The following is a 27,613-nucleotide window of genomic DNA, read 5'->3' as shown; positions in this document are numbered from 1 at the left end:
TTTGCCAGATTTACCAGCAAGTTTAGCATCTGCTCACTTTGAATAAAATTGTTTCACTCAGATCTAGGAACAGCACTAAAACAGAATTAGCTGGGTAAAAGTATCTCAATTCTCCATTTCAGTTTTTCCCTTTATAAACACAGTATCATTTAGAGATTTCTTCTGAATAGTATCCTTATACCATTATACCACTGTAGCATTTCCAATATTTGATCATTTTTGAGCTATTAAAAAACACCTTCCAATCAAATAATATGGTCCAATCAAATAATTTGAAATTACTCTGGGTCAGAATAAGTATGAAACTATGGTTCGTTGCTGGGTTCTGGATGGCCATCATTTGTATGGCCCTTGATCTGTACTGTAGTCAGTGTTAGGTACTTGTTTGGTGAGGCACTGGCCATAACAGTGTAAGCAAGTTAGCAAGGGCTCTGCAAAGTAGTCATTGCGGGCAGAAATGATTCAATCTCACAGCCTGCTGAGGGGGACATTCTTTCACCACCCAGAAGTTAATTGCCACCCTTTATTACTCTTTAATAAAAGTGATGTTAACATTTAAAAGGGAAAATATCATACACACAATTGTCTAAATATAAAACTAGTTCTTCCTTCAAAGAAAAAAAGGATTAACAGGATCTATACTTAAAAAAATATTCATTACAGATATATGCTAATTCAAACATAGCCTATTGATTCAAAGTATATACAGGACTTTTAACACAGAAATTCTACCCCCCACCCCCAAATTGTAAAATATGTGTTAAGTTGTATTTATTCTCTCTAAAACCGATTCCCTCTCTACAGAGAAAAATGTGAGTACTGTACTCAGGTCCAGAAGGTCTATTTTTAAACCTGTTGGAATCTCTCTACAAATAGCTTTCTGTAAATAGCTGAATAGAGCACACAGATTAATTCCTTGATCTAATATCAAGTGAGCTGTAAAATTACTTGTAAGTTAGTTCATTGGGTGGTTTTATTAGTAATGAAAATATTTTAAAAGAAACACCCAAGTTTCAAACCTGTGTCTGCTGAAATGACTTTAGCCGCTTCTTAAAACGTGACGGGAGAACAAAATCACAGCCCCTTGCCAGAAAAGCTAACTCTCCCCTTAAATCCGGGTCCCTTCGTAGAGATGTTTCCTTGATCATCATCTTTGAAAAGTGGATGTTTACTTTGCAACTGTCCAGCACACTTCTGAAGATAGTCAGATTTAATACGCTGTCAATCTTGTCAGGTAGAAAGGTATTTTTTTCTTCTTATCTTCCAAAGAAATTAAGCTCAAGCATTGTGCTCTCCCAGCCTCCAGAGACCACAATCCATGCTTGTACTGACATGCAGCTGGTTCCCAAATACAGCCTGTGGCTCCCAATACCTGCTCATAATTTTCAAGTTAGAAATATGGCCTGTAATGGGCCTGTTGCTCCTCGTAGGTAGCTTTATGTCAAATTGACCTGCACATGGTGAGAATACAGAGTCTTATGGGAAAGGAAGCACCCACTACTCTGAGCGCCAAAGTTAGAAACATTACAGTGGACCTAAAAATAGCGACTTCTCAGATAATGCTAACTTCTTAAACCCAGAGTATGTGAGGTGTCAATTCAGATAGTTTCTCCTCAAACTAGAAGAGAAAGAACATTTTTGATTTTGCTATTTAATATTTTATGAAAGAAGAACAAGCTGCACTTCAAACTTGAAACTATTATTTTAAGAATAGTTTATTTCTTATTTAAAGGGAAGCAAATATCCAAAACTCTCTAGTTATATCCAGTCAAAATATGGAGAAAAACAAAATTTCATCCTCAAATGGTAACATACAAAGATATTTCTTGGTGTCGGATCTAAAAATAAAATCCTTTTTGTTTACAGAAGACTATGTTAATCATCAAAAATACTTTTTGGAAGTGATTCTAGATCAGGACACATTTGAAAATATATTGTCAAAGTGTTAGTTAGGAAAGTGGAACAATTGATGCCATAAGAAAGCAGCTTTCGATACATATAAATGAGTGCAATTTGGCTACCATTAAGGTACAAAAGCTGATCAAATAGCAATGACATATTACATTTTTTTAACCTTTTTTGTTCCTTTTAAACTGAGCAACTCACACGGTTGCTTTTTCGACATATTACATTTTTAATTTGTGGCTGTTTTCCCCTTCAATGGGCTTTAAACAAATCATCTCAGATTTTTAAAATATTCTATTATTTTATCATATATTAAAGTTCTGCCTCGTAGAGTTATTTATAAGAGACTCTTCAAGTACTCTCTCATGTTTAACATTTAGACTTCAATATTTATTTTTGATCAACCACATTATTCAGTCAATATTTATTTTCTACTTCTAGAAAATATAAACCAAATAGCATTACCAAGTAAACCCCCAAACCCAAAACATTTCACAACTCCATTCTATTGAACCTTTGTCTAATTTAGAAGGAATTAAATTCAATTGTTTCCCACAACTTAAGTTAGCTTTTTTTCTTGATTTCCTTTCAAGACATTCTGACAACACTTTATAATGTGTACATTTGGCTTATATATTTAAACCTGAGGTTTTCAAATTTCTTTTTCCTTTTTAATGTATGTAATTCTCCACTCAAACAAAATCTTACCTGAAAGCTTCCAATATATGCTACGGTTGAAAAGGATTACAATGGGAACCACTGGCTAATGCTTCAATGCCCCCTCCCCCCAATTTTCTCTCACTGGGCTTAAATGTTCACTCTTTGAGCTAGGTATCTTTCCTGTTTTTTTCCTTACAGTTTTGCCTAGAAATCTATTTTCATCCTTCATTATTTACTTCCAAATTAAAACACCAAAACAAATTTGTTACGAATGCCACTAGGACTTTTGGCTTATGTTGTAATTAATGCTTTTTCAATTAAAGCACACCCGCTTCTTCCCAACACCAACCTGTGGCTTCAGGGGGTGACTTTTCATCCCCTTCCTGAGAAAGTAGATTAGTGATTGCCAGGGGCTAAGGGGTTTATAAACTGCTAATAAATACAGGTTTGAAGGTAGAGGTGGTGAAAATGTTTTGGAATTACATAGTGCTGATGGTTGCATAATCTTGTTGAAAATACTAGAAACCAAAAAATTGTGTACTTTAAAAGGGTGAATTGTATACTATGTGAATTATATCTCAATTTTAAAAAGCCTTTCTCACCTTGGCTCTAACTGTTAGAGTAGATTAAAAAGGTAATTACATGGAATTATAGACTTTGTTTAAAATATCATTGTAAATAAGCTTTGAGAAGAAAATGATTACAAGCTAATTAATCTTAATCCTAAACTTTACCATCCTTCTCTTTTATGCTCTAACCTGGTGTTTTTTAAAAAAAATGTTTAATTAATAGCTTGTTTTGTGTTATTAATGTTATTTTACTCTTACAATGATACACTGGAGTAGGGGGAGAAGGCCATGTGGTGGTGTTTATCTATAGTTTCTTTGCTCCTGGCCTAATCCTTGAGGCTTACTGGTAACTTCACTGGTTGCAGCAAAACAGATCTAATAAGCACTTCTGTGTCTTGCTTCAATTACCTCCAAATGATAGGAACACATTCCATGACTAATAACAGAAAGAATCCATAAATCTAGTATTTTTATTTTTGCCTCTCAGTGTTCCTAAAACTTGGGGATAGATGTTCTAGGAGCAGGTATGATGATTTGTGCATTGATAATGAAGCAGCAGCAATATGATTGCTTTATGGTAGCCTATTGTAATCAATACAACTGTTTCACAATAGCACAGACCATACACTAATGAATGGTTATAAAATTTTTATGGCAAACAGTATTATAGTCATATTCATAATACAGCATTGGAAACACTGTTTATTTCTAGAAAAACCACTTACTTGTAATGATAGGCTGGTACCCAATTTCTCCAATTATTAGAGAGAGGTATACTGTATGGTAATGTAATTTTTTTGAAAGCAAAGTTACAAAACAGTTAGAAAGTGAACACATTATTTTATATTAAATATTACTCACTTTATACCTATGTAAGGTAGACTATCCACTGCCATACAAATCTTGCACATGATGTTCTACATGATGAATACTTAAGCAATGATGATGATGACACAAAAATGTCTCATACAGTTGTTGCCGTAGTTATTAGAGTTTCAATGAAGACACATTATACACAACAAAACATTTAATAACTCTATGATGAGCGAATATTTAGTGTTCATTTAGTGGACTTGGATCATCATAAAGATCTTCATCTTTGCCAGGCCAGTGTTGCTCAGTGGTTGAGCATCGACCTATGAATCAGGTCACGATTCAATTCCCAGCCAGGGCACATGCCTGGGTTGCAGGCTTAATCCCCAGTAGGGAGTGTGCAGCCGATCAGTGATTCTCTCTCATCATTTCTCTCTCTCTCCCCCTCTCCCTTCCTCTCTGAAATCAATAAAAATATATTAAAAATTAAAAACTTCATCCTTGTCTTTTTCATGTTGAATAGGTTAAGGAGGAGGAAGAGGAAGGGTTGGTCTTGCTATCTCAGGGGTGGTAGAGGTGGAAGGGGAGGCAGGAGAGGGGCAGGCACACTTGGTATAACTTTACAGAAGTATATTGTAGTTTTGTCTATTTTGCTTTGTCATTTCTCTAAAAATGTTTCTATATGGTACCAATCCTCCTTCCACCATATGCTTTAGTTTCAGTGCCTGTATAATAGAAGGATCCCTATAGTAAAGGCCAAAAGCAGTCTTGAATAATCAGAAATCTTCTGCCTGACTGTCTGATATCAACTGTTTTCTGGCTGCTTCTTCTGTCTTCTTCCTCATCGTCTGGCACTGGTTCAGAAACACTCAACTCCACCAAGTTGTCTTCTGTAAATTCTTCTGGTGTGCAGTCTATGAGCTCTTGAATTTCTCCAAGATCCACATCCTGAAACCCTTCACTACCCACCTTTGCCACATCCACAATCTGTCATGATTTCCTTGATTGGCTTTGTCATAAATCCTGTGAAGTCATGCACAGCATCAGGGCAGTTTCTCCAGCAGGAATTTATTGTTTTGGGCTTGATGGCTTTTACTTTTTGTATAACAAAGATGGCATCTTCAATGGTGTAATTCTTCCAGACTTTCATGATGTTCTCTCTAATGGGGTTCTCTTCTGTAGCACTGACAATCCTTAACATAGAGTACCATGTGGTAATGAGGCTTAAGGGTCCTTATGACCCCCAAATGTAGAGGATGAATCAGAATTCGTTGGTTTGGGGCAAGCAGACCACTTCAGTATCTTTGGTGTTGAACTCACGGGGTTTTGGGTAGCCAGGGGCAATGTCCAACAGCAAAAGAACTTTAAAAGGCAGTCTATTAGCAAGGTACTTCCTGACTTTAGGGATAAAGCATTGATGGAACCAATCCAGCAAAAGGATTCTGGTTGTCCAACCCTTCCTGTTGTATAACCAAAAAGCTAGCTGCTGGTGTTTGTCTTTTCCTTTTAAGGCTCGGGGGTTAGCAGCTTTATAGATAAGGACAGTTAATCAGAAACCCCACTGCATTTGCACAGAACAATAGAGTTAACCTATGCATTCCTGCCTTAAATCTTGGTGCTCCCTGCTCTTCCTTACTGATATATATCCTTTGTGGCATTTCCCTCCCAGCAGAATAGAGCACTTTTGTCTGCATTAAAACCTGTTCAGGCAGATATCTTTTCTCTTCAATGATTTTCTTAATGGCACCTGGGAACTTGTCTGCTGTCTTTTGGTTGGCAGAGGCTGCTTCTCCTGTTATCTTGACATTTTTTTAAAGCCAAACCGCTTTATAAAAGTATCAAACCATCCTTTGCTAGCATTAAATTCTCCAGCTTTAGGTCTTTTACCTTCCTTCTGCTTTGTCATATAATGACTTCGCTTTTTTTCTAATCATATTAGAGTATATAGGTATGCCTTTCTTATAGAAACCCTGCACACACATAAAAGCTGCATTTTCAATATGAGATAAAAGGTATTTCACAAAAAGTGCAGGATTTTTGTGCCTGCTGGTATAACTGCAGCAACAGCTTCATCAATTTCCTTTTCTTCTACAATGGTCCTTAGACTAGATTCATTTATCTTGAAATGGCAGGTAACAATAGCTTGCAGACCTCAATCTCCAGTACATATCAAGCAATTCAACTTTTCTTGCAATGTCATGACTTTTCTTTGCTTCTTGGGTGCACTTCCAGCATCACTAGTGGCATTTCTTTTGGGTCCCGTGGTGCTATTCAAGGTTTACGGTATTGCATTAACACGAACAACAGGCGAGAACTGTGAAAGGTCAATTTTTACTGTGATATGCAATATACTGGAGAAACAAACTGCTCACGTGGAGATGATTAACATCATAGGCATTTTAAACGGATACTCGCAACACTTGGGCTCACCGCAAGAACAACAGGAGGTGTTTACAAAATTATTACAGTATTACAGCATGTACTACAATTAATTTTATGCAGTAACGATTTAATAGATTACTGTTTACCAGAAGCCTCACCAATAACATGTAATGTTTGTTTACATGTCTCTTGAATGCTAATGGCACCGTGTACATTTTGTAAGTGTGTGCGGAAGTTTTGATAAATTTTAACTTTTTATAATTCAGTTGTGTATATTTTATGGTAGTAAATGATAAAGTAGACTAGTATCTACATATACTTTATGCATTTATGAAATATGTAAGTTTTTCTTAATTTTTCAATATTTCTAAGCTTTGTAGTTCATCTGTGAATTTTTTTCAAATTGTCACAAATCTCCAAAAATTTTTCCAATATGTTTATTGAAAGAAATCTGTTTATATGTGGGTCCACACAGTTAAAACTAAAGGATTATTAAAAGGGTAACTACAATATTTACAAACACAGGCACAGGAGGTCAGATATGGCCTATGGGCCACAGGTTGCTAACTTCTGATCTAGACCAATATCCTCTTTATCACTCTTTCAATATCCTCCTAGTATCTTCTAATTGGCTCCCTCTCCCAATACAGGTTTGCATTGTGGATAACAAATACTGATCACACTTGTGAAACTATTTTGAAACATATGTCAAACCTATCCCACTGCCTGCCTTTGTCAGGCTTGGAGCTAAGAATAGTTTTATATTATTCAAGGATTGTTTTTTAAAGGCCTGGGGTGGGGTGGGGTAGGGGCCAGGTGGAGGTCAAAGAGGGAAAGGGGGGGGACCTCTGTAATGCTGTCAACAATAAAAATAAATTAAAAACAAAAAAGAAAAAAGATTTTTTTATTTTTAAGTAGGGAGAACTGAGTCAAAGAATGGTTTGTTTTCTTGTATTAAATATTATTTGTCTCTTTAAATTAGCTTTTCATGAATTACTTTTTCCACTTTTATCAAGAAGAAATCTCATCAAATTTTATGCTATTCTATGATATGGGAACTTATTTAAAAGACTGATGGGAGAGTCTTTTAAAAATGGGAAGCTCATTTAGAGCCCTCTGTGACATTTTTAGGTAGCTGTATTTATTTATTTTATTTTAAATAATTCTTTGTTGTTGGAAGTATTACATATGCCCCCTTTTTCCCCACATTGACCACCTCTAGTCCACCCCAGCCCCCTGGACCCCCACCCTCACCACCCATTATCTGTGTCCATGGGCCATGCATATATGCATACAAGGTCCTTGGTTGATTACCTCCCACCCATCCACCCTCCCCCACCTTCCCTGAGATTCCATACTCTGTGTTCCATGCTTCCATGTCTCTGGATCCACTCCGTTCATCAGATTATTTTGTTAGAGTCCACATATGAGTGAGATCATGTGATACTTGTTTTTCTCTGACTGACTTATTTTACTTAGCATGATACTCCCCAGGTCCCTCCATGCTGTCTCAAAGGGTAAGACATTCTTCTTTTTTACTGCTGCATAACATTTCATGGTATAAATGTACCACAGCTTTTTTATCCACTCATCTGCTGATGGACACTTGGGCTGTTTCCAGATCTTAGGATTGCAAATTGTGTAGGTAGCTGTATTTAGATTGGGGTGTTACAGGGGACCTGTTCATGAGCCAGGGTCAAAGGAAAGGTGCCACATGAGACTTTTTCTTGGCTTCAGGTTCACATCTGCTTTCTATAGCCCATCTCTTTTAGAAGAATTTTGTCTTTTTTTTTCACAAAAGATGAAAGCAGAGGGTGAAATAAAAGTAAAAACTCTATATTTACAGTAAGAGTTTCTGTTAAAATGGTTGTGAGACATTGAAATAAGTCATCAGAGAAGGTGGACATTTTTTAAAAAATGGGCAAATAGGATATTGTGGGGAAAAATAGTGAGATAATAGATCTAAATGCCTTAGCCTGCCTTAGCTCACAAGAACTCTTAGCTCTTATATTATGATCATTCTGAGGTTGCTATATAGGTTTTTCATAAAATATTAAGCATATCAGTATTACCTGTGTACATGAAAAGACTTTTTTCCTTATTTTTGTAATTAATTTCCACAGTTTCACCCCTCTGCATTAACTCAAGTTAAAAGATATTACCATTTGTATCAACAATTGAGACTCACACAGAGATTTCACAGAAATGTTCAGAGAACGTTTGAGGATATTTAGACCCAAATCATCATCTAGTAACCTTAAGTATGTACTGTTTTAAACTTTAGTGTCACTGGTAATTAAAAATGTGCATGGAACAACAGCTATAAAACAAATATGAGGCAAAAATTATTCATCTGATCACAATATATATTTTTTCCTTCTTTAATAAATATTATAATGAAAATGGTAAAATATGTAATTGGTTTTTCTTAAAATATATTTTTATTGATTTCAGAGAGGGAGAGAAGATAAAACATCAATGATGAGAGAGAATCATTGATCAGCTGCCTCCTGCACACCCCCTACTGGGGAGCAAGCCCACAACCTTGGCATGTGCCCTGACCAGGAATCAAACCATGATCTCCTGGTTCATAGGTTCAACCACTGAGCTACACCAGCCAGGCTGTAATTATTTTTTAATGTGGCCACATATATACCATCTCTATATCCGACTGTTTCTTAAAAACTTAATATGTTTAAGATATACAAAAAGGCATAAAAATAGGAGAAAATACTTACAATCTACTAGATTATAAAATAACATTACTAATACTACTGAGGCCGCCTGTGTACCCTCAGTTCAATCTCTCTCCTTTCCCTCAGGGATTCATCACTATTCTGAATATTGGTTAATTGGTGTATCGATGTATTTTTTCCTAAGTTTTGTACGAATGGACATATCACCACATAATTCATATCATTATTTTACAATTTGCTTTGTTGATTTTCCTTTGTCTGAGTTCACACACACTGACATATATGGTTTATTCATGTCACAGAGATATTGCTCACTGAATATTCTATGTGCTTCCCTGTGTTTCTTAGCCTTTAAATCGAAATCACTGGAATGTGAGCAGAAGGGAAGTGTGTCATGTGTAGAACAAGATGGTTAAAAGCACTCTCTCTTTCTTCCTCTTCCTCAGTGAACTCATAAGCCACATATTCCAGATGGGGCCATAGGGCAGCTGAAGGAACATGAAGCATCCATCAGCCTGGGTCCTTGAGTGAGGGGGAGCAGAGTTTCTAGTTAACCCATGTTGGACATACAAAATGAATAAGAAGTAATCCTGTTATGCTAAAACAAACACAAATGAGATTTTTTCTAGGAATATTCAAAAGCAGTGCTGTCAGTAGCGAGGTAGATTCAAAGCCTTTTGAAAATACTTCTATCCTATGACTCTAGAGTGATATTTATTCCCACTTGCATAAAGAAGCGAATCTCACCCAGCTGGTGTGGCTAAGTGGTTGAACTTAGACCTATGAACCAGGAGGTCATGGTTCGATTCCTGGTCAGGGAACATACCAGGGTTGTAGGCTTGATTCCCAGTAGGGGGCGTGCAGGAGGCAGCTGATCAATGGTTCTCTATCATCATTGACGTTTCTATCTCTCTTTCCCTCTCCCTTCCTTTCTGAAATCAATACAAATATATTGGGGGGGCGGGGGAAAGAAGCAAATTTCATATACTCTAGTCTTTACCTTCTTTGAAGATCGATAGAATTAACAATACTTTCAGAGTAGTGCCCTACATGTTCACGTACTGTTAAATTTTGTTTTCGCAACCTAAGTATGTGCCCTGACTCGGAATCAAACCCACAACCTTTTGGTACATAGGATGACGCTCTAACTAACTTCTTTTCTTTTGTATCCCAAACTGCACCTAATAGTCTACACAGGCATGTAGTAATGAATGGTCTGCTTGACTGGGGAGGATGAGAACTAATATTAAATGCCCACTTTGTTTAAGGCACCTTGGCTGTGCTTCACACGTTATTGTGATCCTTACTATTTCCATTATGTAAATGAGGCTATTAAGGCTAAGTAACTTTCCTTTGGTCACAGAGTTAGGAAGATGAAGGGGGTGGGAAGGGCAGCTGAAACCAGTTTGCTTGACTTTATAGCCTTTGCTTTTTAGTTTTTCCCACTGAACTAAGTGAGAGCATGCCTAGAGTAGGGTAGGAAATTTAGAACAGAGAATGGGTAACAAAAATAGTTTTTGTTTATAAATTTTACAAACATTAAAACAGTTCTTTGGAGACTTTCAGGACTCAAAATTGTTGGGTCTTACCTTGATCACCTCTGGAGTCTGCTGTATCAAAACCACTGAAGTAGTATCTTTCATTTTATCACCAACAGGATTTCTACAGACTGATAAATTGGCCTGGGAAGAAGTTGTCAAGGTTTCCTGTAGAATTTGCATCATTTCCTTTTCTTGTGATAAGCTCCCTCTGCCTGATTTGCATTCAACTAGTTCTTGAGCAAAGTCTTCAATGCTTTCTAGGATTCGTAGCAAGAGGGCTCGATCCTCTTCCTCTATTTTGTGTCCATTGGTTTCAATGATCCTTGTTAGACAGGAAGGTGATACTTTTTCCATGGGTGAAGAGAGTTTAGATTTAGGCTCAAGGTTCACAGGGAGCTGATCAGTCAACTGACCATGATTATTTGGAGAGTTAGAGTTTTTACCTTTGGCAAGTGGCTCTCTTAGAGAGGTCTCCATTCTCTGTGAAAAAGATTCCAAATCCATTAACAACTTATCTATCTCTTCCTTACTGTTAGAATTCATAAAATCTCTGTGGTCTTCCTCTTCACCTTTAGGAACTTTTGACTTAAGATCTTCCTTAGGTAGATTAACTACTGGTTTCTCAAATATCTTACCAATTTCATTTTGTCCTGAGGCAGGACATTTTTTAAGATGACTACCATGGTCTGAAAATTCTGCTCTATCTTCATTTACCTTCAACAATTCCTGATTGAGTCCATTCTCTGTCCTTTGTCCTTTACCTACTGCTTTCTTTCCATCTGACTCTTCTTCAATATAAAGGGTTTCCATTAGGTCACCAGAAGAAACATTTCCTAAAGCATTCACAGTTAATGACCGTGACTGAAGCTGGACATCTTTTAGACTTCTGGGATCATTTATCTCTAAGTTATATAAGGAATTTGTAGAGTTGTTTGGAATGGATTTTACAGTGTCTGTTTTCTTAGAACTATGCTTGTCATCTTGTAATTCTATAGTTTGAAACTGTCCAGGGTCAGGGGCTGAGAGCTGGACAACATCTTCATATTTAGGGGGCTGCTCAGTGCCAAATATTGGGGAGAAGGGAGTCAGTTGTAAACTAGGCATATTACTGATCAGTTCTGTTAAATCTATAGCCTCATTATTCCCAGATTGCATGAATTCAAATGGTAGCTTTTTCAGATAGGATGCTAACCTGGTCATTACATTCATATAGACAATTTCAGAGCTAGAAACTGCATCATTACCATTTCCTTCATTGATGCTACTCCCTGACTTTTTCTTTATGCATTGTTTTATAATGTCTGTGCATTTTTTCAAATCCTCAGAGCATTTCAGCAAGATGTCCAAGCACACCTTTATATCTGTTCCAGAAGAAAAATTTTCTATTTTATGTTTTTCCAAAATCTGAGTAACCAGGTCTTCTTCAGAGAAGTTGTGAAGAAACATCGAAGTCAGGTTCATGTCAAGTGAGTTTCTATGGGACAAAGATTTTTCCTCAACTGAGGAACTCCGGAGTAAACCAAAGGATGATGAGTTCCCATCATTGTTATAATGGCCACAGAGCAAGTCAAAATCAACTGACCTCCTATTAAATGAGTCAGACTTAACTTTCCTTCCCTTTTTGTAAGCTGCATGGTTAGAGTTTTTGAGTTTTTCAAGGGAAAATTCTTTTATTTTCCCACTGGCAAAACTGATTGCTTCTCCTGCAATGTCCTTTAAGTTACAGGTATTCTGAAATGTAGTTCCTTTCTTGACCCTGGGTATGCCTGCGAGGGCCTGATGGGGATAGTCACTTTCAGTTGAGGAAAACCCATTCTCGTGGGGTAGAAACATGGAGTCCAGATCCACATCTTTGAACTGAGACACAGGGATGTGTAAGTCTGCACAGACACTACGATGTACCACAATGCAGTCAACTCCATGTGCGAAGGTGTGACAGGTTCCAGTGCAATAATGTATAGCTTGCTCAAAACGCCGGTCTATCACCACACTGCTGTAGTGGTTCACAGTACTAACCACAAGTCTGTAAGTTGCTGCCATAATATTAAATCCACTTAGTGGTGGGACTTGGAATTTTCTAGAACTTGTTTCAAGTAAATTCTCCTAAATGACACTCAGCTGAAAATATATTTGACAATGTTCAGTGGTTTCTTGCAATTATAACAACCTTTCCCACAAAGGGAAACCATCCAAATTTGAGGTTTGGTTAACTGTAAGGATACAGTAGCTATTGCACATATGTGCTTGTAGTAGCAAGTCTAATAATTTAATAATTGTGCTTTTTTGTTTTATTTAGTAATATCATGATACTATAGGAGTATTTTTATAAAAAATATCCTTTTTTATATTAACTGTTCTTCAGCAATTCTATGATGCAGAAATTTACTGTCATAAATTTATTGTCGTAAATCTTAGTTGGTAGTATAAAAGTGTTGTGATAACTGAGTCCTCCAAAGGTTTAAATGATCCATTTTTCTGTGAATGAGAAAAAACCTGTAAAGAAAAAAGAAAATAATTAAAAGGAAATATATTTTAATACCGAGAGAACCTTTTATTTCCTCTTCTTTGCATCCTTATGTAGTTAATTATCAAGCCATATCACTGACTGCTGATCTTTGATTCATGCCTTTATTTCATCAAACCCTACACTCGTTACTACCTAGAGAAGTATTACCTCAACTCTGCCTTGTTACAACTGCCTCCCAGTTGGTATTTCTTATCCCACACTCCTTACCACTTTACATGAAACTAACAAGTACTTCCATCAAAGTACTTGTTTGGCAACACAAATACTTGTTCTTGATCTACAACTTCCTCTATACTTGGAAATTATTCTCCCATCATCCTCTCTTCTCTTATTAGGAAAGAAAAACAAACAAATCTTCATTACTGTTCTTGATCCCAGACTCTCAAATCCTGCCATATGCAGCTCTCGCTCTCTCTCTCTCTCTCCATCAAGAGGATAAAATTTACTTAATTGTTCTCTTAAAAAAAAAAAGGCTTCTAAATCATGTTGTAGTCGCTTTCCAAAAAGGTTCAATCAATGTATCAATGTATTCACTCAGTAAATATTGAGTGCCAGGCACTTGCTAAATGCTATGAATATGGAGCTTAAACATATAACTTAGATGGTAATATGTGCTATGGAGAAAAAGAAAGTGGGGCAAAGTGTTTAGAAAGGAAGGGAGGATGCTGTGTTATAAAGGGCAGTCAGGGAAAACCTCACTGACTCATTAACAGAGACCTGAAAAAAGAGAGGAGGTATTTTGGGTTAAATCATACTAGGCAGGTTAACCATTAAGTGCAAAGGCCCTGAGGTGGGAGCATGCTTGATTTACTAAAATGACAAGGAGGCTAAAGTGACTGGAGCAGAGAAAGCAAGGGGGGCAGTGTGGGCGATGAGGTCAGAAAGGAAAGGTGGGAATCTAAAAAATGCAGGGTCTGTAGTCTATTGTGCGGAATTTGGCTTTGCTCTGAGCAAGCTTGGTAACAACTGATGACTAGTGAGCAGAGGAATGACATGAACAGACTTACATTTTAAATTAGTAATTTTGACTATCGTGTTCAGAGGAGATTGTAGAGGAACAAGATAAGCAGGGGGGAAAGTTAGGGGCTATTACAATAAATTAGGCAAGAAGACGAGGGGACTTGGACCAGGAGAATAACAATGGAGATGTTTAGATGTAGTATATATTTCTGTATATATACTTTTTTTATATATTTTATTGATTTTTTACAGAGAGGAAGGTAGAGAGATAGAGAGTTAGAAACATCGATGAGAGAAACATCGATCAGCTGCCTCCTGCACATCTCCTACTGGGGATGTGCCCGCAACCCAGGTACATGCCCTTGACCGGAATCGAACCTGGGACCTTTCAGTCCGCAGGCCGACGCTCTATCCACTAAGCCAAACCGGTTTCGGCTAGATGTAGTATATATTTCAAATGGTTTGCTGAGGGACAGAATGTGTGATACTACTGTATCAAGAATGATGCAGTTAAGCAATGAAAGCAAGGAGATGATGACAGTAAAGAAGATCAACAGCACCAATGCACCATCAATAGTATTGATGTTTCAACAATAAAGCTTTTACCCATTTAATAATGAAACAGAACTTCACTGCTTTCATTTTTATTTCTTTAACCCTAGAAAACTGTTTTTGCTTATTTTCTTTCTTCTTTGGTAAATTGTTTATTGATCATTTAGGCATTAGAGACTTAGTAAATATAGATTCAATTAATGCATTAATGCAATTAATTCATGAAGAACCCTTTCTTTTGTTGAATTTTTATACTGGTTAATTTCCTGGCTTTTTGGATCTAATGATTACTCTGTTTTTGTGCCAGTCTTACAGTATTGTAATTACTATTGTCTTATGTAGTTTTATTCCAACAATATTCCCTTATTTCTCTCCTTGTGGTTTTCTTCAGGTAGGTTACCATCATTCTTCTTGTCCTTTAGTGTCTTAACTTTGTTGCTATATCTCATCCTCCACTTCCTTTATGGCTCATTAAACTAGACAGCATGCAGGATGGGTGAAGCTGAAGCAGAAAGAAGTTCCAGAGTAAAGGAAGTGCCCAGTAATTCTTAAGTAAAAATACAAAGAAGCCAAAGAAGAACAGTGTTATGGGACAAAAGACTAGAACATGGCAATTAAAGGAATTACCTTCTTAAAAGATGCACATCCAGAAGACAGGGAAGAAATTGCACCAAACATAAAAAACTATAAACCTTTTCAGAAATCCAAGATTTTGAAAGCGCTTTGGGTAAGGATAAAAAGGCAAAGAAAACAAAAACGATACTGTCAAGAAAGTATATTAGGATAAGTCAGTGGTCGGCAAACTGCGGCTCGCGAGCCACATGCAGCTCTTTGGCCCCTTGAGTGTGGCTCTTCCACAAAATACCACGTGCAGGCGCGCATGTACAGTGTGATTGAAACTTCGTGACCCATGCGCAGAAGTCGGTATTTTGTGGAAGAGCCACACTCAAGGGGCCAAAGAGCCGCATGTGGCTCGCGAGCCGCAGTTTGCCGACCACTGGATAAGTGAATGAAAAATATTAGGACTATATCCTAATACAGGTGATACAGGTGATAGACAATACAGGTGATAAAACTGATCCAGGGAAAATTTAAATATCCAGATACCTATTAAAAGGCATCAGATAAATTCCTAAATTGGCATAAACCTATTTTATTTCTATAAAATTTGAGAAATTAAAGGGAAGTATTTATCTAGGTTTGAATATAAATAAAACAACTGGTTGATAACATGACAGAAAATATAAGAAAGTAATCGTGTAATATTAGAATTTGAAATAGTCCAGGAAGAGAGAACACTGGCTAAAGTCAGACATGTGCTTTTTGACCAGTACTGCCCAATAAAACTTTTCTGGGTTGGAAATATTCTATGTCTGTGCTGTCTGATAGACATGGGACTATTGAGCACTTTAAAAGTGAATAGTGTAACTGAAGAACTGAATTTTAATTTTATTTAATTAAAAAATTAATTTTGAAATTATTTTAGAATCAGAAAAAAGTTGCAAAAATAGTATAGAAAGAGTTCTGGTGTACCCTTGCCCCAGTTTCCCCTACATTACCATAGTACAATGATCAAAATCAGGATATTGACATTGGTAATATAATCTGAGCACCAGCTTTACATGCACTCACTCTTTCCTTTTTCATCCTTCGTCCCTTCCTTTTATAGTAACTGCTAACACAAACAGGATATAAACTGTCCTACTGCCTCTGAAAAACCCCTCATGCTACCCTTTTATAGTCACACGGTTATCACAATCCTAATTCTTGGTGACTGCTGATCTGTTCTCCACCATTATAATCTTGACATTTCAAGAATGTTTTATGTATGGAATTACACAGATGTAAGCTTCTAAGATTGGCTTCTCTCACTTAACACAATGATTTTGACAGTCATTCACTTTACTGCATGTATCAATACTTCATTCCTTTTAATTGCTGAGTATTCTATTGTGTGGATATATCTCAGTTTGTATAGTCATTCATCCATTAAAGGATATTTATGTTGTTTCCAGTTTTTGAATATTAGTGCACAGCTTTTTGTGTGTACATAATTTTCATTTCTCGAGGTAAATACACAGGATTGTGACTGCTGGATTGTAGGGTAAACATATCTTTTAAGAAACTGCCAAACTTTACCAGATTGGCTATACCATTTCACATTCCCACTAGCAATTGTATGAGAGAGACAGTTGATTCCACATCCTCTTCAGCATTTGGAGCTGTCAGTATTTTCTATTTTAGCCATTCTAATCGTGTGTAGTGTTAGTGCATTGTGACTTTAATGTACATTTCCTCAATGGCTAATGATGTTGAACATCTTTTCCTGTGCTTATCAACCAGCCGCATACCTTCTTTGGAGAAGCATTGTTTAAGTCTTTTGCTCATTCTAGTTAATTTTAACTTAAAAAGCCACATGTGGCTAGTGGCTACCATACTAAATAGTGTAGTTGCAGATAACAGAAATGTAGCTTTCAGAAACTCTGACTTAAAAAACAACAACATATGAAGGAAAAAGAAGATAAGGCAAAAATTAAGACTGATAAGTTTTAAAAATGAAATCTGATGAACTTGTCCTAAGATATCTTACCAAGAAAGAAAAGTACTGGGAAGAAGAGTTAAAGAACTTATTACAAACTTTAGTCTTTGAGTTTAAGTTTTGAAGGGATAGGAATAGCAGAGTGAGGGAGCACTAACAAAGCCAAACCCCAAGGGGTGGCACCAATTTCAATGAGAAGTTTACAGTGGAAAATGATTTAAGATGTGTGTGTGTGTGTGTGTGTGTGTGTGTGTGTGTGTTTTAATGGCAGAGAAACAAAGATTACTTGCCTGGCATTTGGTTCAGATCTGTGGGTGTCAAATTCTGCCTTTTTATTCCGACCATGATTCAACTGATGCCTAATTGTTCAGCTAGAATCCCAGACATGGAATCTAATTGTATCTCAATCAGAGATACAATCTAACTGCAAACCAGGATACTATCTTATGTCTCTAAGTGAAAGCCAGGCTGCATGAGTTTAAATCCCCACACTGCTGTTTACAGCTGTGTGGCCTCACATAAAAGGTGGTTAACTTTTGAAGCCTGTTTCACGTGCAAAATGGAGATAGTAGTATCCATCTCAAGAGGATTAGGTTAACATGTCAAAAGCTTAAAACAATAGGTAAGACACAGGAAATGCTCAATAATTATTGTTATAATGTACTCATCAAGTATTTTCTGCTCTGAACCAGGCCCTGGGAGAATGATATTGAATAATTTATCATAGTGGCCCTCAGTGCACTTATTGCTTAATGGGGTATTGAAAGAGGCAGGCACAGTAGGTATCAGGAGTACTAGGGTGGGGCTTCTGTTTTTCCCCATTATGCTCACAATTAATACATGCTCTTTTCAGAAAGATTAGAAAATATTCACAAGTACAAAACATTTTAATTACCCATATAATCATTCAGAAATAACCACTGTTGATATTTTTACGAATCTACATCCTAACATTTTCTTTTCTTAAATATATTTTTATTGATTTCAGAGAGGAAGAGAGAGGGAGAGAGATGGAAACATCAATGATGAGAGTCTCCTGCACACCCCCTACTGGGGATCAAGCTCACAACTTGGCATGTGCCTTGACCGGGGAATTGAGCCGTGACCTCCTGGTTCATAGTTTGACATCAACCAGCCGGGCCTGACATTTTCTTATGAAAATTTATAAATGTATATGTTTTACAAATATTGGACCAAACTATGGTCCAATAACTTACTTTAAGCTAGCAATTTTCATAAACATACTTCCATGTTGAATCATTTTAATAGACATAATATTCTATCATATGAATAAAATACAGCGGTGAGCAAAAGTAGGTTTACAGTTGAGTATGGGAAAAAGTTTATTCTTGTATTATTGTTTATTAATTATTGTATTACTTATTTATATTATAACTATAAACCTAATTTTTTCTACTCCTGTATTTAGTCATTTGCTATTGCTAGACATTTAGGTTATTTACTATTTTTGTTTCAAAATAAACCATGATAAACATTCATTTATATACACATTTCACATAGTAATCTAGTGTTGTTGTTTTTTATTGATTCTGAGAGAGAGAAAAAAAAAGTTGATTTGTTGATCCACTTATTTATGTATTCATTAGTTGCTTCTTGTATGTGTCCTGACCTGAGATGAATCCAAAACCGTGGTGTATTGGGAAGATGCTCTAACCAACTGTCCAGTTATTTTCTTAGAATACATTCCAAGTAGTAGAATGCGGAGTCAAAGGGTAGGGCTGTGTGTGTGTGTGTGTGTGTGTGTGTGTGTGTTTAGCGTACTTTATGTTTTATTTATTTCAGAGAGGAAGGGTGAGGGAGATAGAAACATCAATGATGAGAGAGAATCACTGGTCAGCTGCCTCCTGCATACCCCCTACAGGGGATCGAGCCCGCAATCTGTGACCTCCTGACTCAGGTTGACACTCACTTTTTAAAGGTTCTTAAATATATAGGGTCAATCTGTCCTCCAGAAAAAGGACAAACTTTTACTTCCAATATTAGGGTAAAAGGCTCATTTTCCCAGTCTCCTTGAGTGACTAGCACTTTTTAAATCTTTGCTAATTTGTTAGATTGAAGAAATGGAAGTGCATTGTTTTAATCTGCACCTAAACAGCTTTTTATTTAGTAGACATTTTGTTTTGTTCATTTTTGGGAAACCTTTTTTTATGTTCTTTGTCCATAGTGAGAGAGAGCATCTAAATCAGACTGAAGAGTCTGGGAAGGTTTCCCCAAATAAGGGATATATGTGCCTTATTTTGAAGGAGTAATGAGGATTAGACAAATAGAAAAGGAATAATACTCTAGGAAGAGGGAAACATATATGTGAAGGCTCAGAGGCCTAATATGGCACAGTGAGTTCAGAACTATCAATAGTTCTGGCTAATTTTACTGGGGCGAGTGTACAGACAACAAAGAGGGGAGGAACGCAGAGAACAGCAGCAGGAACTAGACCACAGATGACTGCTTTGTGTGCTAAACTGAGGAGTCTGAGCTTTATTGAAAATTATGGGAAAAACAAAGACTTTTGGGTTGGGAAGTAACATGATGAGATTCATGTTTTAGAAAGATCGTTTTAGCAGCTGAGTGGAGACATGGAAATCAATTAGGAGGCTACAGCAATAATCTGGGCAAGAAATGGTGAGAACCTAAACCAAGAAGGTGCAGTAGTTAGCAAAGGGGAAGGCACTGATAGTCAAGGAGGAAGAATTCACATAACAGGAGGAGGGACAGTGAGAGGGTGGAATCTTGGATTTCGGGTTGGGTATTGGGGGCAAGTATGGTTACTCCCAACACAGACTTTGTGTGTGTGTATTTTATGGAAGGTGACCATAGAAAAAAACAGTTTTATTCTGAATGTGCTGTTTGAAGAGGTACCTGTGGAAAATCCAGGTGAAGATAAAAACCTGGAAGTCAGAAAAAAGATCTGGACTGGAGATACAGCCCTGAGAGGTTACCCAGGGTGACTGCAAACAGCGAGAAGACTCTGGGCTGAGGACAGAGCTGAGGATCACTGACATTTCTGGGTTAAACAGAGGAATAGAACTTTTAGAGGGAGGCTAAGAAGGAAGAGGAAGAACCAGTAAGGTAATATGGAAACCAGGAGAAAGCAGTTTCATGGAGGCTGAGGGAGAGACTTTCAAAACAGAGCCATGGGTGTTGAATGCTGCTAAGAGGTCAAGGAAAAACAAACATTACCCACTGGATCTGTCAATATGAAGGTAACCTTATATTGGCAAAGGGTAACCTTAGCAAGTACGATTAAGAAAAAAAAATCCCAAAGCTGGTCCCAAAGACTATGTATGTATAAGAGTGACACATAATTTAAAATATCTGTCAATATAAGCTTAAAAGAACTCTTTCAAAAAAAAGAAAAAAAAAGTTCTGGATGATAAGAAAGCATGTATCATAGTCTGAGTTTTTTCTTTCTTAATGGCACATGAAATGATGTCTGTTTTACAATCTTGGATTTAATGAAATATGGTGAAAATTTTCAGTCTAAACATCTATGTTGTATAGGGGTAGAGAGCAACATATACTAGACTTCCTGGCAAATTATAGTTAACCATTCTGAATGTTTACATTTATCCCACCTCAGGTCTTGTTGTATGGTGCTGGCCCATTGCCCAAGACTTTATCTCTCCTGATTTCTTTCATTCCTGCAAGGGCCAGAGTCTATTTTCCCAACTTCTGCCTATGTGGCTCATATGCAACTTCCAGAGTTCATTCAACTCTTACTATCACTTCAACTTTAAGCAATTTATGATTACTCTAACAAGTACTTCCCAGTGGCTCCTGGTATTACTCCATAGTAAACTGCTACATGGCCATTGCTGATGAAATGGATTTGTTGTGAAACAAAGGGACAGAAGCAGCAGACAAGAAAATGGTATAAGACTGAATTTTGAAAGAGCCTTACTAGGTGAAGAGGGATTAAACTGGACCTTGTAAAAAAAAAATCTATAAAGGCATAGAGATATGAAAAGACCTTGTATGTTTGGTATTGCTGAAGCTGAAAATTTGCAGTATGGATTTTACAGTTTTAAGGTCTCCTCCAAACAGTAAGTACAAAATTAAGAATGTAAACTCCATCTTTAAAAAACCTAGGAGACACTGTAACTCCAAATCACTATATATGATAGAAAACAGAAGCAGGAATGGTAAATGACTTAGCAGAGTAGAGGAGGAAGGGATACTGATGGCAAGCAAACCAATTCACCCTGCACAACCCAAAAAAGGTCCAGATTTGGAGGTACTAGGTACCATAGAAAACGGGCTAGTGTGGAGGATTGAGCATAGGGGGATTGTTTGAAATTTTACAAAGGAAAGAGACCTCCCCACCTACACTCCACAAACTCAAAAAATCATCCCTTCTTCATCCTGCTGAAGACAGGATATTTATTTGATGGTAAAAATAAAAAATGAACCAGGAAAGCACCAATCCCAGGAGATCACACTCAGAGGTTGGTAGAAGACTGAAAATTAAAATAGGTACATTCTTGTATTATTACATTCTGATCAATAAACCCATCAGCCCTACCCAGGTCAAGGTCACAAGAAACCAAGCTTATTACCTCCAGCTCCCAGTCCCCATTGTGGATTAAAGAACCCTTTTCTGGAGTTTAGAAATCCCATCTAACCACATGATCGCCTTATATTGAAGCCCACTAATTGACAAATGCTACTTTCATTTTAAGTCAATTTTACTGATGCATAATTTACATACTCTAAAAATGTACAGATTTAGTGTACAGTTCAATTTGATTTAACAAGAACCATGTAACTACTGCCCTAAAAAAGAGAGAACATTTACATCACCCTAAAAATATCCCTCTGAACTTTCCCAATCAATTCCCCTAACGCCCAATATCTGTCAATCACTGATCTGATTCCTATCACTATAGATTAGTTTTGCCAGTTCTAGATCTTCATATGAATGTAATCATAATATATAGATACTTTTCAGTCTGGCCTTTCTCTCAGCACAATGTGGTTTTGAGATTCATCCATATTTCTGCATGTATCAACTGCATATTTCTAAGCAGGTATTCTACTACATGAATATACCAAAATTTGTCTTATCTATTCACCAGCTGATAGACATTAGGGTTGTTTCTAGTTTAGGCTATTATAAATTAAAGTTGCTATGAACAGGCAAGTAAAAGTCTTTTTGTGGATATGTGTTAATTTCTTTTGGGAAATTAACAATGGAATTATTGAGTCATAATAAGTGTATGTTTAACTTTATAAAAACCTGTAAAACTGTCTTCCAAAATGGTTCTACCATTTTACACTCTCATCAACACTTGAGAGCTCTAGTGGCTCTACATCCTTTTGGATATTTGTCATTTTTTAAATTTTAGCCATTTTAGTGGGTGTGACTTTAATTTACATTTCCCTAATGACTAATGATGTTGAGCACTTATTCATAGGCTTATTAGCAATTCATCTGTATCTTTTGTGAAGTGTCTTCAAATCTTCTGGATTGTCTTTGATTACCCAGCTCTAAGAATTCATTTATATATTTTAGATACAGATATTTTCTCTGGTCTGTGGCTTCACTTTCCATTTCCTTAGCAGTAGAGGTTTTAATTTTACTAATTTTTATTAACCCAAATAATCAATTTTTCTTTTATAGTTAATACATTTGTATCCTGTCTTAAAAATCTTTGCTTATGCCAAGGTTATGAAGTTTTTCTCTTAAAGTTTTTTTTTTGTAGTTCTATATTTCCAACTCTTATGTTTAGCTCTATGATCTACTTTAAATTAATTTTTATGAATGGTATAAGGCTGAGTTTGAAGATCACCCAGCACTATTTATTTATTCAAAAGACTGCTCACTGAGTTACATTGGAACCTTTGTTGAAAAAACAAATGGCCACATATATAAGTTTATTTCTAGATTCTCTACGATCCTGGGATTTTTTATTGGAATTTCAATGAATTTACATCTCCATTTGGTGATAATGGAAATCTTAATAATATTAAGTCTCTAATCCATGCAGTCTCCATTTATTCAGATGCTCTTTAATTTTTCTCAGCAATGTTTTTGTAGACCTTTCATTAAATTTATTCCCAAGTATTTTATGTTTTCTGATGCTAATGCAAACGGCATTGCTATTTTATTTGCATTTTCCCTCATGTTTATTGCTGGTGTAAAGAAACACAGTTAATTTATGTACACTGTTCTTGTTATTTGGCATTTTGCTAGATTCACTTATTAAGAGTAGTATTTTTTCTTCTTTTGGTAAATACCTTGGGATTTTTTTTTTTTTAAAGACAATCATGTTGTCTGAGAAGAGATAGTTTTACTTTTTTCCTTTCTAATATTTACTGCCTTACTTCTTATTAATTTTTATTAACACACTGGCTAGAATCTCCATAACAATAGTGACTAGAAGAGGTGAGCCATAAAGTATAATGACAGTTGTAGGTTTTGATATCCTTTATAAAGTTAAGAAAGCTCCCTTCTATTTCTTGTTTGTTGAGAGTTTTTAAAAAATCTCATACTGTTGTTTAATTTTGTCAAATACCTATTCTGCATCGATTGAGATGATCACATATTTTTTACCCTTTACTTTGTTAATGTGGTAGAACAGGGGTGAGAGAACTGAAATTCATATCAGGAAGGCAAGACTTAGTGTTTAAAATTTACGAATGAAAAAAATAAAATTTATGAATAAATTTACAATATGTATACATTTATAAATATGGAGGTAAAAATGGAAAAGATAGCTAAAAAAATGGACAGTGGTTGTCTCTGAGGAGCAGCCTACTTGGAAACTGATATATTTTAAAAGCCTTTTAAGCCTTGACACTTTAAATATGAGAATTAATATATAATATTAATAACAAATTTAAAAAATTAAAAATGGTTTCTGTGAAGGTGTAAAGATAAGACTGGGGGCAAAGGTGTAGGGGAGATGAATTCAGCTTTAGGAATGGGTTATTTTGGTGGGACATCCAGGAGAAGGTATTCCTCATGCAGATGGATATATGTGGCAGGGAAGCAATAGCAGTTGAAAATAAAGGTTTGGAATAAGCATCAGATAAAAGTTTTAAAGCCACAAGAGTAGACAACACAGAACATATATAGCATGAGAAAAGGATCAAGGACAGAATTCTGAGAAAGGCTGGCATATACGAGGTGAGAAGGATTCCAGGAAAGACACAGAGAATTAATTTTCAAGTGGCAGGAAGAGATCCAGCAAAATATGACACAGAAGTCAAGGGATGAAAGTGTTTCATTCCTCCAACATGCTGAATTCCAAAGATTTTGTTTGCCAATTAACATTAGAGCTATAGTTTTCTTTTACAAGTATTTCTCCCTAATTTCACAGAAAATTTTGTTAAGTTAATAAAACCTTAAACAACATAAGTATAATGATGGAAAATAGAGAATGGTGTTACACGTATTTTTTATGTTGCTATTGTGTTCTATTTCAGGAAACATCTGGAACAGAAAGTATGAGGTAAAGAACTTCCATCGCTTATTTCAACTGATGAAAGGGTTCAAGAAGAAAATGATCAACATAAATCTTGTAGACACAAGAGAAAAGTGGTTAAATATCCATGTCGCTTAGATGGGACATTTGAAGACAAGAGAGAGGAAAAACTGTAGAAAAATTACTAAAAGCTTTTATTTAACAGAGTACACAAGGTGTGATGATTCAGAAGTAATGAGTCATTTAGAAATAATAAAACTATTAGTTTGCCTGGAAAACACAGGCACTCTCTGGTGGATGACTCAGTATGAAAACTGATCCCAAGAGAAAAATTTAGAGGATCCATAAAACTACTTGTAGGGAAAAAAAGGAGACCTGGAATATTTTATTTGTTGCATTCACTACAAAAATAGTTGAGAAAATAAATTAAGAAATTTCTTAGGCCCTAGCTGGTTGGCTTAGTGGATAGAGCGTCAGCCTGCGAACCAAAGGGTCCTGGGTTTGATTCTGGTCAAGGGCATGTACCTTGGTTGCAGGCTCCTCCCTGGTCTGGGCCTTGGTCAGGGCTCATGCAGGAGGCAACCAATCAATGTTTCTCTCACATCGATGTTTCTCTGTCTTTCCCTCTCTCTTCCACTCTCCCTTCCAATCAATGGAAAAATATCCTCGGGTGAGGAGGATGAGGAGGAGGAGAGAGAGAGAAAGAGAGAGAGAGAGAAGAAATTTCTTAGAAGGGAAGATTTTTCTAATCCTCAAAGAAATTATATACATGAATATTGAAAGAATGATTAATGTTTTAGGTTTAGGGCTGTCTTAATGAGACTAAATGTAAAATAAGGACATTTCAGTAGCAGGCTTGATTTGAGCTTATGGAAATTAGAAAGTACTTAAAACTTACTTTTATTTTTACTCCAGTGGAGAAACAGAAAATGTGCCTGAGGGGTAAAGCACCAGGTGGCAGTCGGGAGCTCCTGTCCCAGCTTCAGCTTCTACACTGACCAACTGAGTAAGTTGGTCAAGTCACTTCCCTCACTGGGATTTCACCTTCTCTTCTGGAAAAACAGAATGAAAGATGGTTCTGGGATCTAGGGAACATGAGAAAAGCAAAAATTTTTTTCTTGGTTAGAATTTTTTTAAAAAGCTATATTTTACCAGAGAACTATTTTGTATTACTTGATGTGGGAAGCACAATGAACTGGCTATTAATTTTCAATGCATGTAATTTGCAAAGCTACTGGTTGCTCGGAGTATTGGCTCTGAAAGGAACCTTTGGGGGTTAAAATTTTACTATTTTAAACAATTATTAGATACCAAAACATCAACACTAGTTGTCTGTCTGCTGGTAGTATTTTAAGTTAATTTAATTCACATATTTTCCTTTTCTAAATCTTTTTCTTATTTTGGAGATACATAAAAATCAAAATACATTCTATATTTAAAAATCATTTGGACAAATACTGTCCAAATGATTTTTAAATTGTCCAAATGATTTTTAAATATAGAATGTATTTTGATTTTTATGTATCTTCAAAATAAGGAAAAAAATATATATATACATATATGTATGTGTATATATATATATATACATATATGTATGTATGTGTGTGTGTATATATATATATATATATAAATATATATATATATATATATATATATCTCTATAGATACATATATATGCATATACTACCGAGCCACCTGAACTTTTGAGTGCCACTATAAGCCAGGCACTCTTCAAGATGAGCAAACTATAATCAATGACTTTGCCTTAAAGCAGCTTACAACATGAGTGGGCAGAGAAAGAGAATACCTAACTTCTACATCAAAGAAAACATTCCAGAGAAGAAGACTGCCGAGCCCAGTTCTGGAGTAGAGCAGAAGTAGTTGGCCACAAGAAGAAAGGGAAAATGGTTTGTGGACAAAGGGAGCAAAGCAGGAGGTGGCTGGGATGTTTGAGGAGCTGCCAGGAGTTTGGTATTATTCCAGTGTCAAGTGTGAAGAGAGGCTTCTAGGAGCTACAGTTGAAGGAATAGGACAGAGGCAACTTAGCATTAGAGCCCTGAGAAGTTTCAGTGGAGGAAGGAGGGGACAAGGTCAGAATTACTCTGTAGGTGGAGGACAGACATAGACTTGAGGAAGCAAGATCAAAACTAGGTAGGTCAGATAGAAGGCCTCTGTAGAATCCAGAAAAGAATCAATGAGGCTACAGATGAAGGCAGCTCAGGGACTTAAGTGACTAATCCGTGATCACAAATCTATGAGCAAGATCTGAATGTCTTCTATCTTTAAATCCTGTGCTTTTCTACATCCCTGTAAGAACAAATTCTGACTGAAGCTAAAAGATCTTAAATTTATTTTTATTAAGTAAGTTATGGATTTAAAAAATAGACTTTATTTGCCTGGCCAGTGTGGCTCAGAGGTTGAGCATCAACCTATGAACCAGGAGGTCATGGTTAGATTCCAGGTCAGGCACATGCCCAGGTTGTCAGCTCATGCCCAGTAGAGGGCGTGCAGGAGGCAGCCAACAGATGATTCTCATCATTGATGTTTCTCTCTCCCTCTCCCTCTCACTTCCTCTCCCTGAAATCAATAACATTAAAAAATACTTTATCCATTTATTTATATTAATTACCTATGTTAAGGGCATTACAAAAAACAAGCAAAGCTTGTCTTGTAAGGAACTTATGGATAAAAGAAATGAGACAAAAAAGAATAGATCAATTAATTCAACAGATATTTATCCTCCTCCTGGGCCAGTGGAGATTACATTTTAGTGACAGTTACTTTTAGAACATAATTTTTACATCTTTTCAGGGAATGAGGCTCTTCAGAGCCAACTGGACAATTCTAGAAAATGACCAGGAACCTGGTATAAAATCAATAGAGCATGGTCAAGGGAAAACTTGCTTGAATGGGATGATAAGAGAACAGGAAAAAAATCCCAAAGGATGGTATGGATGTCAGAAAGCTGCGGAGGGACCTGGAATTGCCTTCAATGCAGCTTAGATTTGACAGCTCAAAGTTGTT

The 27,613-nt window shown here is 36.3% G+C and overlaps 1 protein-coding gene across 7 annotated transcripts in view; it reads right to left on the bottom strand.

Moving 5' to 3' along the window:
- Window positions 1-25,868, bottom strand: part of PPP2R3A (protein phosphatase 2 regulatory subunit B''alpha) — a 104,629-nt gene extending 78,761 nt beyond the window's left edge. For 2 of the 7 annotated variants that reach the window (XR_002827980.1, XM_023749563.1), the window contains exons 1-2: window positions 25,488-25,868; window positions 10,615-13,059 (exon numbers count right to left, since the gene is read on the bottom strand). Coding sequence is in view for 5 of the 7 variants with exons in the window: in XM_023749563.1 (XP_023605331.1) it covers window positions 10,615-12,606 (1,992 nt within the window). In the remaining 2 variants the exon portion in view is untranslated. Of the gene's footprint in view, window positions 1-1,019; window positions 1,193-10,614; window positions 13,060-25,487 lie in introns of those variants that run through there. The other 5 variants (XR_002827978.1, XM_023749562.1, XM_023749561.1 and 2 more) reach the window with 4 other exon arrangements.
- Between the last annotated feature and the right edge of the window lie 1,745 nt (window positions 25,869-27,613).

Source organism: Myotis lucifugus, unplaced genomic scaffold (genome assembly GCF_000147115.1).
Source record: "Myotis lucifugus unplaced genomic scaffold, Myoluc2.0 scaffold_8, whole genome shotgun sequence".
Taxonomy (NCBI): Eukaryota; Metazoa; Chordata; class Mammalia; order Chiroptera; family Vespertilionidae; genus Myotis; species Myotis lucifugus.
This window is presented reverse-complemented; position numbering and strand designations above follow the sequence as displayed.